This window comes from Setaria italica, chromosome IX, assembly GCF_000263155.2.
Source record: "Setaria italica strain Yugu1 chromosome IX, Setaria_italica_v2.0, whole genome shotgun sequence".
NCBI lineage: Eukaryota > Viridiplantae > Streptophyta > Magnoliopsida > Poales > Poaceae > Setaria > Setaria italica.
The window spans coordinates 15,018,414-15,037,076 of NC_028458.1; the positions used below are offsets into that span (position 1 = coordinate 15,018,414).

Genomic DNA, 18,663 nt, shown 5'->3' on the forward strand with positions numbered 1-18,663 from the left:
CTTCTAGTTCGTTTTAACTCTAGATTACAAAGCGGTTTCACACTACAGTATCTCATTCTGCGCAAAATAGGTGAAGCCGAAATCACGATAAACCTTACCAAACAGGACACTAAGTGTCCCCACTACTCAACCTGCCCTTCCATACACGCCAAGGGTAGAAGACTGATTGGTTTCCGGCCGGCGTATATGTCTATTGACTAGTCGACCCTTTCCCCAGCAGCTGCAGTACTCGCGGCGCTTACCATAAATAGATTTTTGTGCGCCCAAAAATGGTTCTTGCCAAAGCATGGTACGGGGACAGCAAGCAGCCCAAGCCCCAAGATGAGATGCTCCGGCTTACCGCGGTGTTCTGTTCCATCGTACGTCCTCCTGTCTGCCAAGTCCGGCACCGTCACGTTCGAAGTTACGAACGCGGCGCCCAACACCACGGGTCCATCTTCATCTGGAGCACCTTCAAACCAGACCAGTCCCGCCGACCGAAAGCCCGTGGACACCGTCACCCTCGTCGTTGAGGTCGACGACACGGGCGGCGTGGCTTTCACCCGCGGCAACGGCATCCACCTTAGCGCCCAATACGTCGGCGGCTACTCCGGCGACCTCATGTTTGAGGTAAGTAACGCATAGCTTGCAACATAGTGTTGTTATCTATTCCCTTACTAATATGGCCTCTGCTTTCTAATTCAAAATCTCGGTATGCCGCGCCATGCTATAGGAGACAACGCGCGTGTGGCAGTGGGACGGGCAAAATCAGAGATACCAGGTGTGTGTTGCATTGCATGCTTACGATCAGATAGTTCGTTCTATCCAGATGCAGAGAAAACATGCACATGCCACTATGTCGATCAGTGTTCTTCATTATTGACCCGTTTCGGCAAACTCAAAACCCAACGATACAACCAAGCGTGTACGCTTGTGGAGAAACGTCTCCTATGGCAGAAAAATGGACACATCTACGCGCTTTCTTCCACACCAAATTTCCAGAAGACATAACCAAACTGGAATAAATTAAAAGTCCAAATAAGCCCATTTGACGAAAGCAAACTTCTCACCACTTCATCTTCTCTACATGCGACGCTCTAGTCTATAGAAAATTAGAAACCCAATCACAAGTAAGCGAATCATCGGAGCAACAAGAGCTTGCAGCACCAGCACAAGATGAAGCAGCCTCACGTCGCCACGGTCGCTTCCCTCCTGGCCCTGGCCGCGGCCGCGACGACGGCCGCCGCCGTCACGTTCGACGCGACGAACTCGGCGTCCAACACCCCCGGCGGCCAGCGGTTCGACCAGGCCGTCGGCCTCGACTACGCCAAGCGGGTCCTCTCCGACGCGTCCACCTTCATCTGGAACACCTTCAACCAGCCCAGCCCCGACGACCGCAAGCCCGTCGACAAGGTCACCCTCGTCGTCGAGGACATCGACGGCGTGGCCTTCACCAGCGCCAACGGCATCCACCTCAGCGCCAAGTACGTCGGCGGCTACTCCGGCGACGTCAAGAAGGAGGTAATAAGGACGCACTAGCTACCTTGAGGCGCCTCTGTTTCTGAATGAACATGTCTGTGCATATGCCGTGCCGTGCTAGGTGACCGGCGTGCTGTACCACGAGGTGACACACGTGTGGCAGTGGAACGGGCAGGGCCGGGCGAACGGCGGCCTCATCGAGGGCATCGCCGACTACGTCCAGCTGAAGGCGGGCTACGCGCCGGGGAGCTGGGTTCTCCCGGGGCAGGGACGCAGGTGGGATCAGGGCTACGACGTGACAGCGAGGTTCCTGGACTACTGCGACTCGCTCAAGCCGGGGTTCGTGGCGCAGCTCAACGCCAAGATGAAGGATGGCTACACCGACGATTTCTTCGCTCAGATCCTGGGGAAGAGCGTGCAGCAGCTGTGGCAGGACTACAAGGCAGCAAGTAAGGAACAACGGAGCCCCCTTGTTTTATTTGCTTTTCATTAAAGCAAAAAAAAAAATCAAGGCATCCCTAGACTGATTTCTATAGGAAATATGCCCGAAAGTACCGAGATGGGCAAGAGAGGGGGAATTGGTGAATTGGGTTCCTAAATTTCTGGCACAAATTAAGTCCTATCGCTTAGCCAAATTTCACCCGTTGTGCTTAGCAAGAAGTTTGGAAAATTAGACAATTGTATCATTAAATTCGGAACTATATTTTTCATAAAAAGAATTAAACCTAGCATGCAAGACTCTAACATACTAGGCAACAACAAGAACGACATCATGTTCTCATAAAATATGCTGAAATTATAGATCAAATCACAGCATACGTACTGAGCGGGAGCAGCTGTGATGGGAAGCGGTGCTGACGGAACGACGACGGTGTTGCGGATGGAGCGCAGCAGACGACACTGAAGACAACGAGCCGCCGCAACGTCAGACTGGGACGGAAGACGAGCCGTGGTGAAGACCTTGAGCAGTCACGCCGAGCGCTTCCCAAAAACCTTATTTGCCCTCTCCCGGTGCAGGATCACAAGAGCAAGAGATTTCGGAGACCTGCTCTCCCGTTCGCCGGTGCACGCCGACGCTCGGGATGGAGTAGATTACGGTGGCGGCGCAATAGCGAGAAGAGATAAAAACCTAGCTCGTACAGACCACCTTAGGCATACCCTAACTTGGGGCCTTCCGTATAGTAGTATATATTGCATCTATTCCATGAGGGAGGTGGTCCATATATATAGGGAGGAAAACCCCCAACACTCTCGTCTATTAGCAATATGGGACTAATAGATGGTGTACCCCCTCTTACGCTAATGGGCCTTTGAGATTTATTCAGAATTATCATTTATATGGGCCAAGCCCATATATCTAACAATCCCCCACCAGATCTCAAATACCCATTTTGGTGTTTTGCATATTTCTCACTACTATTTGATATACCAGTGTTTCAGCAAGGACTGTTAAGTTGAACTCTCGCCTAGAGCTTCAAGCTACATTCATCCACAACTTGAACAATGGACTAAGCCTTGAATTACAAGTTTTGGGGCGGACAAGTTTCACTCAAAGTTGGAACTAGTACCTGGCCGCCAGTAGCCTACCCCGCGGGTGGAGCATATAAGTCATACTCCCTGGTCTCTTCATGAGCTTACTAGAAATCACCCAAATCTCATAGACTGCGACGTTTTACAGTCGAGCTCATATAGGTGTGTTCTTTCAAGAATGCTCTGTAGGACAACATCTTCGCTTAACCAAGCCAACAGAAACACATTAAGGCATTTTGCCATCCTGCCTTACAACACACATGCCTTGCAGCATTTGAGAGTATTGCATCTTCTCATAGAGAGGGTTTAAAAATTATTCTCCTTAGTCAACCGATAGCTTGTTTTTCCCATATCCTAATTCACGGGATCTCCGATCACATAGGTTGGGTTACTACTATGGCAACTCAAACGAGTCTCATACCCATCACCCTCGATGCACCTTCTATCACATTCCGTGATAGCACTTTTGTAAAGGGATTTGCTAGGTTTCTATCTATTTGAATATAAGTCACACTTATTACTCCGGAGTTTCTCAATTTCCTGACAGACTTCAGTCATCTCTTGATATGTCTTGATGACTTCGCATTAACCTTAGCACTGTTCACTTTAACTATCACCGTTTGATTGTCACAGTTGATAAGGATTGCCGGCACTGGTTTATCAACCACAGGCAAGTCCATCAAGAGTTCACGCAGCCACTCTGCCTCAACAATGGCTGTTTCCAAAGCAGTAAGTTTTGCTTCCATGGTTGACTTTGTCAAAATGGTCTGTTTGCAAGACCTCCATGATATCGCACCACCTCCAAGGGTAAACACATACCCACTCGTGGTATATAGTTCATCAACGTTCGATAACCAGTTCGAATCACTATATCCCTCAAGCATAGCAGGGTGCCCAGAATAGTGAATCCCATAGCTCATTATACCCACCAAGTAGCGCATAACCCTTTCAAGTGCATGCCAATGATCAATGCCCGGGTTTGACATGAACCTGCTCAATTTGCTTACAGCAAAGGATATGTCGGGTCTCGTTGCGCTAGCTAAGTACATGAGTGAACCGATAATCTGAGAGTATCTCAGTTGGTCTTTCGTTGTTTTCTTGTTCTTTTTGAGTATCATGCTGGGATCATAAAGTGTTGGAGAAGACTAGCAGTCTGTGTAACCAAAATGGTTCAAGACCTTCTCAACATAATGAGACTACCAAAATGGTTCAAGACCTTCTCAACATAATGAGACTGCGAAAGAGTAATCCCATTCTCATCCTTAATCAGCTTGATGTTCAGAATAACATTAGCTTCTCCCAGATCTTTCATATCAAAATTTAGTGATAGAAAAGACTTGACCTCATTGATCACATCAATATTTGTGTCAAAGATCAGTATGTCATCCACATACAAGCACAATATAACTCCTTCACCCCCACCATGATGATAGTACACGCATCTATCAGCCTCATTAACAACAAAGCCCGCAGAAGTTAAAGTTCTGTCAAACTTATCATACCATTGTTTAGGTGCTTGTTTCAGGCCATACAACGACTTCAACAACTTACACACCTTACTTTCTTGACCCTTCACCACAAACCCATCAGGCTGATCCATATAGATCTCCTCTTCCAACTCTCCATTTAGAAAAGCTGTCTTTACACCCATCTGGTGGATGATAAGACTATACGAGGCAGCCAGAGAGAGTAGTGCTCGAATAGAGATCAGTCTAGCAACAGGTGAATATGTATCGAAGAAGTCTTCACCTTCCTTTTGTGCGTAACCTTTGGCTACAAGCCTAGCCTTGTACTTATCAATAGTACTATCAGGCCTAAGCTTCTTCTTGAACACCCATTTACAGTCCACTGGTTTGCAACCATAGGGTTGTTCAGTGAGCTCCACGTTCCATTAGAAAGAATCGAATCCATCTCATTTTGGACAGCTTGTTTCCAATTGTCTGCATTTGGAGATGCATATGCCTCAGCAATGGACATGGGAGTATCATCCACAAGGTACACAGTGAAATCATCACCAAAGGATTTTGCAACTGTCTCGTGCTTCTTCTAGGAGCTTCACTATCATCCTTCTCTAGGACGTCCTCATGCTCAAACTCATTTGGTTGTTCAGAAGACTCAACAGGTGCAGGAGTTATTTTAGTAGAAAGTTTAGAGTTGCTATGCATATCTTTAAGAGGAAATATATTCTCAAAAAATGTTGCATCACGAGATTCCATAATAGTATCAACATGCATATCAGGGACCTCAGATTTAACCACTAAAAATCTATAAGCAATGCTCCTCTGAGCATATCCTAGAAAGACACAATCCACTGTCTTGGGTCCTAACTTGCGCTTCTTGGGAATGGATATATTGACTTTCGCCAAACACCCCCAAGTACGCAAATAAGAAAGTGATGGTTTTCTCCCGATCCACATCTCATATGGAGTTTGATCTTTATTCTTGTTCGGAACTCTATTCAGGACATGACATGAAGTCAATAGAGCCTCCCCCCACCATGCCTTGGATAAACCAACAATATCTAACATGGAATTAACCAAGTCAATCAGTGTGCAGTTTTTCCTCTCAGCAACCCCGTTGGACTTGGGCGAATAGGGATGCGTCCTCTCATAAATAATGCCATGTTCCTCACAGAATTCATCAAAAGCTTTTGGAAAATACTCGCCACCATGATCAGACCTTAGACGCTTGATCTTTCTCTCAAGTTGGTTCTCAACCTCAGCCTTATAAATTTTAAAGTAGTCTAATGCTTCATCCTTAGTTTGCAACAAATAAACATAGCAAAATCTAGTCGCATCATCAATAAAAGTCATGAAATATCTCTTTCCACCTTTTGTCAACACACCATTCATCTCGCACAAATCAGAATGTATGAGTTCTAGAGGTAACGAGTGTCTCTCCTCAGCCGCCTTGTGAGGCTTCCGAGGTTGTTTCGATTGCACACAACTCTAGCACTTGGAACCTTTGGCAATGGTGAAGTTCAGAATTAAACACATGCTGGATAGCCGAGACATTAAACCAAAATTTATATGACACAAACGTGAATGCCAAGTACTCGCACCATCACTAACGTTGCCACAAATATGGTTCACTGATTTATTACAGAAATCTGCAAGGGAAAAGCGGAACAAGCCTCCGCACTCATAGCCTTTACCAATGAATTGTTCATGTTTAGACATGACTAATTTATTGGACTCTAGCACTACCTTAAACCCGTCCTTGCATAGGACCGACCCGCTCACTAGATTCTTGTTGATAGTAGGGACATGCTGCACGTTCCTTAGCTGCACAATCTTTCCCGAAGTAAACTTCAGATCTACCGTACCAACACCATGAACAACAGCATGTGACCCATTCCCCATCAGCACAGAGGAACCCCGGGCGACCTGATAAGAAGAAAACATGGAGATGTCAGCACACACATGAACACTGGCACCCGTATCAAGCCACCAACTAGTGGAATGAAAAACTGAAAGAACAATAGGTAAATTACCGTACCCGTTTCCAGTGTTGCCTATGATCACCATGTTGACATCCTTGGGCCCATTTGCCTTTCTGCCCTTGCGGTCTGCACGCTCTGGACAATCCTTAGAGAAGTGTCCAAGCTCACCACAAGTAAAGCAACTCATCTCAGCCTTATTTTTCTTCTTCTTGAAGGTAGTAGTCTTGACGACTTTGTTCTTTCCTTTGTTCTTGCCACGTGGGAATTTCTGGACCATGTTGGCGGTAGACTGACCTTGGTCTCTTATATCAACTGTGTCCTTCTTCCGAGCTTTCTCCTCAACATCAAGAGATGCTACCAGATTTTCAACTGATATCTCCTGTCTCCTATGTTTCAAAGAAGTGGCGAAGTTCCTCCATAAGAAGGCAACTTTGCGATTATGCAACCAGCCACAAACTTGTCAGGTAATTGACACTTGAGGAGCTCAAGATCCTTCACAAGGCACTGCACCTCATGAGCCTGTTCCACCGCAGAACGGTTGTTCACCATCCTGTAGTCATGGAAACTCTCCATGAGGTATAGTTCACTACTTGCATCTGCTGCATCATACCTTGCAACCAGAGCATCCCACAGCACCTTCGTATCTGTCATGTCTATGTAGACATCGACCAGCCGGTCAAATATGTTGCTGATGATACATCCCACGAAAAGGTTATTTGCATCATCGAACTTTTTCTGCGCTTCAGCAGTAAGTTCGCCTTCAGGTTTGCCAAGCCTCGTGTCCCAAATGTTCATAGCATTAAACCATAGGTGAACCTTAGATTTCCATCTCTTAAAGTTCACACCGGTAAATTTTTCCAGCCTTAGTGACTCAGCAAAACCAGCCATACCCGAATCAACATATTGCCTATAATAAGGTTTTTGGATTGTTGGAAAATTAGGCAATTGTATGATTAAATTCCGAACTATATTTCTCATAAAAAGAATTAAACCTAGCATGCAAGACTCTAACATACTATGCAATAGCAAGAACGACATCATGTTCTCATAAAACATGCTGAAATTATAGATCAAATCACAGCATACGTACTGAGCGGGCGCAGCCGTGATGGGAAGCGGTGCCAACGGAACGACGATGGTGTTGCAGATGGAGCGCAGCAGACGAGGTTGAAGACGACGAGCCGCCGCAACGCCAGACTGGGATGGAAGACGAGCCGTGGTGAAGACCTTGAGCAGTCACGCCGAGCGCTTCCCAAAAACCTTATTTGCCCTCTCCCGGTGCAGGATCACAAGAGCAAGAGATTTCGGAGACCTGCTCTCCCGTTCGCCGGTGCACGCCGACGCTCGGGATGGAGTAGATTACGGTGGCGGCGCAATAGCGAGAAGAGACAAAAACCTACCTCGTACAGACCACCTTAGGATACCCTAACTTGGGACCTTCCGTATAGTAGTCTATATTGCATCTATTCCATGAGGGAGGTGGTCCATATATATAGGGAGGAAAACCCCCAACACCCTCATCTATTAGCAATATGGGACTAATAGATGATGTACCCCTATTACGCTAGTGGACCTTTGAGATTTATTCAGAATTATCATTTATATGGGCCAAGCTCATATATCTAACAAGAAGTGTGTCTATTCTAGCACACAAAAGTTCTTGTAACCCTAGTTCCAACCCGGCCTATAGTAATATGGCAATTTTGGGTAAGTAAATTGCAGAATGTAAGTGTAGAAAGATAAGCTTTCCCCCGAGATATCGAATAGTCATCACTTTTCATTAGTTCTTGTTGGAGCACTTACGTGAATATATCACCCTCTCTCGATCCACGTAAGGATCAGGGCACATTAGTGGTAATCCATTTTTCACTATAGGTCCACAGATTATCCAGCACAACACTTTTTGTGATGATATAGATCACTTGCTATATAGAATTTGATATAGAAAATTCTTGGTCGGTACTGCTTTGTAAGCCTTAATCACCTTCGGCCATTTAGAAATGATGGTTGGGAAAATATCATTTCTTGTAGTGCATCTAATGATCTAAGTGACGTCGATCCCAAGAAAATTCATGACAATTACCATTAGAGGGATTTGTGAGCATGCCACTCATCAACTCACATATGATACTTGATCACTGAGACTATATGATCCACATGTTGTATCCCTCTTCCTTTACGACATACTATACTCAAGGTTAAGAAAAATCACAAGTTAAACACTTGAGCTTGTCATCACTTCAACCATGCTATACATCTTCGATATCATTTCATCAGGATTGCAACCATATTCTGAGCAATTCAACTTTGAGCTAGCGACTTGAACCGATTCAATGCGTACACAAGTCACCACCACTCTTCATTTGCCAAGAATGATTAATGCCTCCCATTATGAAACTGCTCATAGCATTAGATTCCTCGGATTGAGCTGATGCTTTCTTCTTCTCCGGTGATTAATTCCTTGATGCTAAGCCTCATGCTAGCCCTTCTCTTTTGCATAGCCAAGCCATTGCCAAACCTTCATCCGTAACTTGAGTCACATAATATTTAGCATCACAATATATGTTCACATTCAAAACCATTTCATTGTGTCGATCCTGTCTTCTTTTTTAATCAACACTTATGAAATTTCAATATCACCTTGTTCAACACAAGCAAACTTTCATTGGAAGGTCATACAGTAGCCATTATACCAAGCCACTTTCACTTTTACTTGTCAATTCTTCTCATATGCAATTTTCATAGGACCAATTATTTGTTTGCACACATATGAGCTCCATTTGATTTACCCATAAATTAGTCATACCCGTGGGGTTTATTACTCTCACTACTAATGAATGTAGAACCTTTTCTATTAGTTCCCTTTCCACGTTCTCTAAAAAAAATTAATTCATGTATGAAACAGCTGTTGGTGATGACAATCTCGTCCCTGATGACACTACGCCAAGCCAGAACAATAGCAAACCGAGTGGCAGTGTTCCAGGTGGTACTACCCCACGCCATAACAACAGCTATTTAATAATACTATCAATCGCCATACCCGTGGGGATTACACTATGTTTAATCTCAGCTATTGTTACTTGTGCATTGAGGAGAACAACGAGATCAAGGCAGCAAACCCTTTCATGTAAGTACAATTGAATGCTCACAAATTCTCTATGGTTATCCTAGTTAATTACTGCTTGAACACCATCAATCGTAATTTGTAATAATAATGTCTATTCAGAAAAGTTTTAATATAGTGACCTAATTGCATGTTGATCCACAATATCATATCGACAATGTACTTCAACAGTAAAAACTTAACCTTTTTGTGCATAGGCGCTGCTTACTCAGAGGATATTGAAGAAATTCAGGCATTGCTGCTGGACGCGGTGGTGATAAGAGCAGCAACAGATAATTTTGATGAAGTAAACAAACTAGGAGAAGGAGGTTTCGGACAAGTCTATAAGGTAGATCAGCAAATGAAAATTATTGATTCTTGAATTATACTTTAGAATACGTGCAATTCAACTCTGAACATAGTTCTCTTACTTTCTTACGTGTATGCTTTTACATATAACTTGTACTAGCACATTTTGCTGACAAAAATTGATAGCCAAGGTCGTGCTTTGGCGGACACACACATAGAATACTGTCATCTATTTGAGAATGGCTGGAGTGTCATTCTCCTCTTACAAAGACGTGCTGAGGAAGCATAAAAAATATATCAGGGAGTAAAAGAAACTCAATGGAAATAACACTCAAAATTGCAGTTGGAAAATCTTACTAGCACTCACGTTCTCAACAAGAAAAAAGGGAGAAAATCTACTCTCAAGTAGTACAGATGCAAGCATTTCGTGAACAACTATACGCGACTCACTTTTGACAGGTGAAATCATGAATCCAGGTATACAGCAAATTAAAACCAAGAATGGAACACATCTTCTAAAAGTGCAAGCATCAGTTACGATTACATTTCGGAATAACAATTGTATTGCACAATCGCTCAAGTTTGTTTTGTTTCATCAGGGTTTGCTACCTGATGGACTGGAAATAGCAGTAAAAAGATTGTCCAAAGAATCAAAGCAAGGAATACGTGAGCTGAAAAATGAGTTGCTATTAGTAGCCAAGCTCCAACACCGCAATCTTGTGAAGTTGATAGGGGCTTGCCTGCATGAAGAAGAGAAGTTGCTCGTGTATGAATACATTCCAAACAAAAGTCTTGATGCCTTTATTTTTGGTAATAACTTCGCATCTCTCTCTCCCTCCCTCCCTCCCTCCCTCCCTCCCTCTCAAAAGTAAACCAACATCGAAGAATTATCTCAGAAGTACTTGGTTCTAAGGCAAAACATGGTTACAAGTTATAATAAGACAAAAACATATCAAGACGTGAATGTACATAGAAACAATATGTGCAATCCTATAAGATGCATGTTAGTTCTCAATTTATTTGCAGAAATATGGATGGAAAAGGAAACAGAAAATGTATACGGAACATTAACGATTCAGCAAAATACCCATAATATTATGCCATCATTCCATATTCATGTAAACTATTCATTTGCTGGGACTAACAATTTGTATTAGCACATAATATTGTGCTCTACCATAGCGTTCAGGATATGTGCGGAAAATAGTGATTGAAGTTTTTCATAAAGAGTTTTTTTTTCATCTAAAATTTTGCAAAGTAGAAACTAGAAGTTATCTTAGCAGCTTACACTTCCAGAAATGTGCATTAATATTTCTGAGTTCGAAAAGGTAATTTGTGTTCCGTTTCCCAGGTTTGTCCGTCCAAGATTTTGTATGTGTTAATATGCTCTGATTGCTCCGTTACATATATGCAGATGAAGAAAATCGCAAAAAACTAGTCTGGGAAACGAGATACAAGATCATTTGTGGTATTGCTCGAGGAATGGTGTATCTACACGATGAATCCCGAGTTAAAGTTATACATAGAGATTTAAAGCCAGGCAACATCTTACTGGAAAAAGATATGAACCCCAAGATTAGTGACTTTGGCTTGGCAAGGATTTTTGAGAGAGACCACACAAAGGATGTCACAAGAAGAGTCGCTGGAACATAGTACGTTCATGTGGACATACTTAGACTTAATTTATTTACAGTCGAGGCATTTGTTTCACAAGAAACTAATTTACATTCATACAGCGGTTATATGGCACCAGAATATGCAGTCCTTGGGCATATATCGACCAAGTCAGATGTCTTCAGCTTTGGAGTTATTGTTCTGGAAATTGTAGCAGGGAGGAGAAATACTACTTCATCAGAAGGAATGGTGGCTGAACATCTTTTAAGCTATGTCAGTCGTTCACTTGCATACTTTCTTTCATCTTAAAGAAAAATTGTTCAAAACTAGCTTCGTGATCAATTATTAAACTTTTTTTGGTGCCCAGGTATGGGAAAATTGGACTATCGGAACAGTAACAGATGTGGTCGATCCATACTTGAACCATAACTGTGCTGAAAATGATGTTCTCAAGGCTATACATATTGGGTTATTATGTATTCAAGAGAATCCAAGCGATAGACCCAGAATGTCCGATGTACTACTGATGCTTGTGGGAAGGTCTACTACCTTGCCTGCTCCTTTAAGGCCTGCGTTTCTTTTTAGTTTAGACGATGCAACCCATGCCCATCCTAGAGGTGCAAATGAACTACCAAAACGGCCAAACAAATGTAATTCGTCCTGCAACAAGGTGACCATCACAGAAGTTGAACCAAGGTAGACCATACTTTAATTCATAATGTTAGTGTTGTCAAGTGTATGTGGTTTAACACATTTGTAAACTCGACAGCTTGCATAAAGTTACTTTTTATCTTAGGAAATATAAGGGAAGAAAATATTCAAGTTTTCTAGAAGAAACAAAGTCAAAGTTAGGCTATTCATGTCAAGAGTTGACTTTCATAGGAGCAAAAGCATCGAAAAAATAAACATGATTTCGTTATTGAGTGATCTGTCCACATTCCCTCATCAACCTACCATTTTCAGTTAAATTGGTTGGTGCATACAACTCAATATGATATCGGGTTAGAGATCTTGAGTTTGAATCTTAATTGCGATGGATACAATTAGATACAATAGTTATGGCCGCTTAGGTAATTCAGACCTTGGTACTCTCATCCTTCTTACTCTTAGAATTGACTCGTGACGCAACATCCTAATTTTATCACTGAACTAAACTGTTAACGCTAAGAAACACATACTAATGGCGGAAAGCGGAAAGGGTTGAACTTTTGTCCAACCTCCACGTAAAAGGTACCATTTGATGAAAAATGAGAAGACTGTTTTGTGACACCCATAGGAAAGTATTACTTCAATAGTTTGGGATCTCTGTCATTTGGGAAGCATAAATTACATCAGGCTAGTGTGTAAATATCACAACTTTATGAACAAATAATTGGAAATCTCATGTAAACATGGCAAAGGGTGTTATGCTCATACATAGAGCACCGTTAGCTAGCCTCCTAAATTTCCGTTTCCATATTCAGAACAAATCGGATCACTACGAAAAATTCTGGGAAAAATCATGTAGGTCAGTACTAGAGCTGAGTAATGAAACAGAAGAAATTCCAGTCAAGAAAACAATCTGAAGAGACAGTAAGAGGTGAGGAATCGCAGACTGGTGAAAGCTCTTTGGGCTTGCAACTGCCCACTATGTTTGCCAACCAAATTGCAACAACAAATTCTGAAACGCATCACACAGATGGAGATGTCAGCGAAACTTCACACAAAATTTTAAACTCAAGACAAGCTTTGTGGTGGAAGAACGGACCTTGAAAAAAAGAGGAGAGAAATTTGCACTCTAGCAAGTCATCACGACAAATATAGGATTGGCGTTTCTACGGTGGAGGCCCGCTCTGCGCTGTCTTGCTGTTTTGATTGCACTCTAACGTGGATTTGAATGAACCAGTGGAGTTTCCAGGCAAAACCACCATAAGCCAATCCAATCCAATCCAAACGACACTGCCTTGACTTGAAATGTGTATTCATGATTTATCATAGGGGTACAATGGCAGGTTGGACATGGTGCGCTTAGGTGAAAATTTGGGAAGGAGGACACATCTGGTTAGGTAAGTGGGAAATCCAAAATTCAGCTATACAGTTTGGACTATCCGTTTGCAGTTGAGGTAGCAACAATCCAACCTTGGGCTGCTCTGCTTATTTCTCAGGGAAAGAACATGTGGCTACGAGCAGCAAACAGGCTGCCGGATCGAACAAAAGAGATTCAAAAGCAACCACGCCTCCATAGAAAGAATTCAGTTAATAACTGTAAAAAAAAATTCCACGATTACCTAAACAAACACTACTGTTTGAACTAATGACCCACTTCCAAAACATGTCATATGAAGCGACCTAGCCGCTAAGCTCTGCCGCGCTCTGGCTCGCGACGACGTAGGTGAGGCCGCACCTGCCGCAGGCGTGGCGGTCGGCGTGCGCCGCCATGAACGTGCCGGGCCCGCACTCGGGGTTGGGGCACTCCTTGCGCAGCCTCTCGACCTTCCCCGTGGCCTCGTCGACCCTGTACCTGCCGAGCACGCCGGCGAGCCCGACGCTCCTGTGCTCGTGGCTGGCCTTCTTGGGCGTGGTGAACGTCTTCTTCTTGCGCTTCTTGCCGCCGCCGCGGAGGCGGAGGACCAGGTGCAGCGTCGACTCCTTCTGGATGTTGTAGTCGGCCAGCGTGCGCTCGTCCTCCAGCTGCTTCCCCGCGAAGATGAGGCGCTGCTGGTCCGGCGGGATCCCCTCCTTGTCCTGGACCTTGGCCTTCACGTTCGCCACCGTGTCCGACGCCTCCACCTCCAGCGTGATCGTCTTGCCCGTCAGCGTCTTCACAAAGATCTGCATCTTGAATTCTTGATGGAGATCCCTTTGGCTTGGCCTCTTCTTTCGGCGGCGGCCGGAGTCGATGGAGAGATCTCGGGGCGGGTTGTGGCGTGGCGGCGTTGTTGTGGCCGACAGCCGCGGCCCGTGCTTGTTCTCATGGGCCCGTGTGCGACGTCTGCTCGGGAACGGGCGGTCCTGATGGAGTCTGGGTCGGAACCGACTCGCGAGCCAGGTCGGCGCTCGAGCCCGAGCCGCGCACGGCACGGCAAGGGCCCAAGCCCAACACGGGACAACGAGACCTGACCAAACCAACCCACACCGAGACGCCTGCCTGAAACCCAAAAGGAGAAGGGGAGAGCGGCGCGGCGGCGGCGGCCCGGCGCCGGAGGGGAGCTGGGGAGGGGAGGAGAGCAGAAGTGGCGATGTCGGCGATCGGCTCCTCCAACATCGGATTCCAGGTTCGTGCGTCGCCTCATCTCCCGCGTGGCTGGTATTTCCCTGGTTCCCCACCACTGCTGGCTAGGGTTTGATTCGTTGCTTGAACTTTGCTGCAGCTGCTGAAGAAGTCTGGTTGGAAGGAGGGCACCGGCCTCGGAGCGCAGGAGCAGGTCCGTGTCTCGATTCTCGCTTCCTCCCGCGTCATGATTTCATATTTCCATTTCCCCCCAAATTTGATTTCGACCGAATTTAGTGCTATTTGTTGTAGTTATAGCATTGTAACATGCACACTGATGCTTGACTCCGTGGGTTTGCAAGTGTTGCTGCCTTTTTTGTTACACTGATAGAATTATGGGATTGATAGTTAAATGAACGGTCGGAATTGCATAGGCTTTGGCAAATCAGGTCGTAGGGCATGCGAAATCAATTTTCTTTCAGGTTCATGATCGTTGTAAATGGAGTTTAGCTGATTATATGAATTTTTTAACCTAGTCCCATGGTAACTCCAAAAGTTTAGAAGGGTCTTTAGTTAAATACTTGTATGGTTCAAGCGGAGCAGTAATATTTCTCACTGATGGTCCAAGCGAGAGTTGCTGTTTGGCGATCTTATGTTAGAATTTTTTTTTATTTATATGGGATTTGATTTAGCCAGTGTGCAGTGTAGATTTCCCCAGTTGCCCTGTTCTGTTTCTCTCAGCCTGCTTACTAGCCCCTATTGTTTGTGGAACAGGGAAGGTTGGAGCCTGTAGAGACTCGTGTTAAGAACAACAAGCGTGGTCTAGGTTCTAAAGAACCAAAACCAAAGCCTAAGGTGGAGGATGATGTTGAAAAAGATCCCAAAAAGCCCAAGGTAAGCCAATGATGAGATTATTCTAGTGCATCAATTTTATTATTGTATCATTGCAGTTTCTCATTTCTTGTAAATCTTGATTTGTATCTTGTTAGTCCACAATATGGCTGGCTAAACCATTTCTTTTATTTACTAAATTCTGCTATGTAGCTGAGACAGGTTATTTTTTTTATAGAGAGATTAACATGGTTCCTTGCATTGCTTTTTGGAATATTACTTTGATTTAGTAGATAATAGATAGCGCTCTATTCTTCCTTAAGTCTCCAATTGTAAACTTTTAGTTGTCACATTGCCACACGGGGTTCTAATGTTTCAAACACGCCATGATTGCAGAAGGACATGCAGTCAAAGAAAAGGGCAAAGCTAGCTGCAAAGAGGATCAGGAAGATGCAAGAAGAGGAGAAGCGATTGCAAGAGAAGGAATTCGAGATGGCTTTCTTTAGGGAATTTTGGCCTGATAATGTGTAAAGCAGAGTTACTGACCTTGGCTGATAAGGCGAATGTACAGGTTGTTAAACTCTAGCAAGTTATGGGACCGCCATTCTGTTTTGTGCCGGTATCCAAAATTAACCAACGACCATTCAATTTGTGCATTATTTCTCACTAATATGCTGTTGTATTGCATCGGATTGTTGTTTCTTGAAAATATGATTCGGGTTGCTTGTAATATCCAGTTTTGCTATCCTTGGTGTTATTGTACACCATTTGAACTTATTCTGAGATGTTTAGTCATTCTTTGCTTCTTTACAGTGTCTCAGATCAGCTCAAGGCGGCTGCATTGCGTGATGTGATTTACTGCTCTCTCCGTCTCAAATTACTATTCGTTTTGACTTTTCTAAATACATAGGAAAACTACGTATCTAAACACATATACGCATATACGTCTAGGTAGATACTAAAAACTATATATTAAAAAAGTCAAAAACAAGTACCTTTTCCATTAATATTTGGTGCTACTACAACTTTATGATTGGAAGCGAAAGTCTCTTACTACCGAGAACATGCTACATTTCACCTTGCCACCTTGGATGCTACAAAGGCCCGGATGGTCCGGTGGCCTTTCAGCCTGTTTAAAACGGGTAACATTGCCTAGCCTAGCAAGGCTAGAACGATTATCGCTGGAGATCCAAACGCACCCGATGCCCCAGCTTGACAACAGCTAGCAACTCATGCCGGTCGCTCATTGCATTGCAAACAGTAAAGGCGTGGCCAGCCAGTCCAACGCACCGACCGACTGTCAAGCAATGTTCTAAATAACGGGCTAAAACTTTTAATGACAAAACTCTAAAACAGCTAATGGCGGAGCTAAATGAGACTTAAGCAATAACGGCTAAATTGTACACAAAATTAAATAGCGATATCTTGTCTCAAAAAACTAGAGCGAAAAGATCAGGGAGCTTTAGGCTCACGTCTCAAGTTGTGAGCCGTGACGGTGACAAGAGCTGGGAGAACGACCGACGGACCGAGGGCGGCAAAAGGCGAGCACGCGCCTTTTCTGCTTCTCCGGCTGCCCCGCCCCGCATGGCACGAAATTTGTTCAGGTTTAGAAATGCCTTTTTAAAAAAAAGAATAATCCAAATGAGCAACTGACTTCTTATTAAATTTAAGAAAGAGATGCAACTCCCAGCAAGTACATCTTCTAGATTACAGTAACCTTGACATTATTCCATCACCCAGCCACCCGTGACAAAGGGCATGTTTGACTACATGGTGTTAAAGTTTAACACCTATCACATCAGATATTTGGATGCTAATTAGAAGTATTAAACATAGGTTAATTACAAAACTAATTGCACAGATGGAGTGTAATTTGCGAGATGAATCTATTAAACCTAATTAGTCCATGATTTGATAATGTGGTGCTACAGTAATCATTTGCTAATGATGGATTAATTAAGTTTAATTGATTCGTCTCGCGAATTAGCATAGGGTTCTGCAATTAGTTTTATAATTAGCTCATGTTTAGTTCTCCTAATTAGCATCCGAACATCCGATGTGATACTGTTAAATTTTAGCACCTCGTATCCAAACACCTTGAGTTCGATCGAAATATCAAGCGCCACATGCTGCAAACATAAATCAACCGCCATACTGGGCCTTGTAGTCTTGCCACAGCTGCTGGACATCCTTCCCCAGGATATCTTGGAAGAAGCCATCGCTGTAGCCGTCCTTCATCTTGCCGTTGAGCTCTGCCACGAACCCCTGCTTGAGCGAGTCGCAGTAGTCCAGGAACCTCGCCGTCACGTCGTACCCCTGATCCCACTTGTCGCCCTGCCCCGCCTTCCTCCAGTGGTCCGGCGCGAGCCCCGCCCGCAGCCGCACGAAGTCGGCGATGCCCTCGATGAGGCCGCCGTTGGCCTGTCCCTGCCCGTCCCACTGCCACACGTGCGTCGTCTCGTGGTACAGCACGCCGGTCACCTCCGTCTTGACGTCGCCCTGGAAGCCGGCGACGTACTGGGCGTTGAGGCTGATGGCGCCGCCGCTGGTCTGCGCCGGCGCGCTGATGTTGTCGACGACGTTGAGGGCGACGGAGTCCACCGGCTTGCGGTCCTCGGGGTTGGGCTGGTTGAAGGTGCCCCAGATGAAGGACGAGGCGTCGGAGAGCACCTGCTTCGCGTAGTCGACGCCGACCTCCCGGTCGAACCTCGCGCCGCCGTCGGTGCTGGCCACCGAGTTGGTGGCGTCGAACGTGACGGCGCCGGACGTGGCGGCCATGACCAGGAGGACGGAGGACACGGCGATGACTGCCGCGGGAAGCTTCATTTTTTTAGCTGAATGCTGTAGGATTACGTACTAAATTAAACTTGATCTGGTATGGAGTATGGACCAGTAAGGGTGCACTTTAAATAGGTGCTGCGAGCGAGCTGGCTGCTAGCACTGGAGCTATGAGTATTGAGTGGTACCCTACCAGTTACCAGTCAAAGTGTGCAAGACTTGGACCGTTTCAAAGTTTGATCGGTCTTCGGAAATTAATGGCTGATTCCCATTCTATATGGGAGCTTATTCTTTAGAAGAAGTGATTTTGTGGCTGAAAGTGATTCTTTTTTATTCTTATAAACTATTAAAATCAGGATGGAGAATCACTTCCCATAATCAGGAGAAGCTACTTTTTCCAGCTCCTAA

General features: G+C 44.6%; 5 protein-coding genes across 5 annotated transcripts; 3 read left to right on the top strand and 2 right to left on the bottom strand.

The window, feature by feature from the left end:
- The first annotated feature begins 321 nt into the window (after positions 1-321).
- LOC106804514 lies at positions 322-990 on the top strand. The gene is made up of 2 exons (XM_014805795.1): positions 322-609; positions 937-990. Exons 1-2 carry the CDS (start codon positions 322-324, stop codon positions 988-990), a joined length of 342 nt encoding a protein of 113 aa, XP_014661281.1.
- On the top strand, positions 905-12,190 carry LOC101754313 (putative receptor-like protein kinase At4g00960). The gene is made up of 8 exons (XM_004982704.2): positions 905-1,500; positions 1,580-1,907; positions 9,336-9,557; positions 9,752-9,882; positions 10,442-10,652; positions 11,257-11,494; positions 11,579-11,729; positions 11,824-12,190. Exons 1-8 carry the CDS (start codon positions 1,156-1,158, stop codon positions 12,154-12,156), a joined length of 1,959 nt encoding a protein of 652 aa, XP_004982761.1. The 5' UTR covers positions 905-1,155; the 3' UTR covers positions 12,157-12,190.
- Positions 12,191-13,502: 1,312 nt separating this feature from the next.
- Positions 13,503-14,411, bottom strand: LOC101754714 (ubiquitin-40S ribosomal protein S27a). The gene has a single exon (XM_004982705.3). It carries the CDS (start codon positions 14,271-14,273, stop codon positions 13,785-13,787), a length of 489 nt encoding a protein of 162 aa, XP_004982762.1. The 5' UTR covers positions 14,274-14,411; the 3' UTR covers positions 13,503-13,784.
- A 141-nt stretch (positions 14,412-14,552) lies between these two features.
- Positions 14,553-16,252, top strand: LOC101755123 (PIN2/TERF1-interacting telomerase inhibitor 1). The gene is made up of 4 exons (XM_004982706.4): positions 14,553-14,710; positions 14,807-14,860; positions 15,421-15,540; positions 15,874-16,252. Exons 1-4 carry the CDS (start codon positions 14,675-14,677, stop codon positions 16,006-16,008), a joined length of 345 nt encoding a protein of 114 aa, XP_004982763.1. The 5' UTR covers positions 14,553-14,674; the 3' UTR covers positions 16,009-16,252.
- An 858-nt stretch (positions 16,253-17,110) lies between these two features.
- LOC101755530 lies at positions 17,111-18,368 on the bottom strand. Its single transcript, XM_004982707.3, has one exon. It carries the CDS (start codon positions 18,301-18,303, stop codon positions 17,620-17,622), a length of 684 nt encoding a protein of 227 aa, XP_004982764.1. The 5' UTR covers positions 18,304-18,368; the 3' UTR covers positions 17,111-17,619.
- Positions 18,369-18,663: the final 295 nt, after the last annotated feature.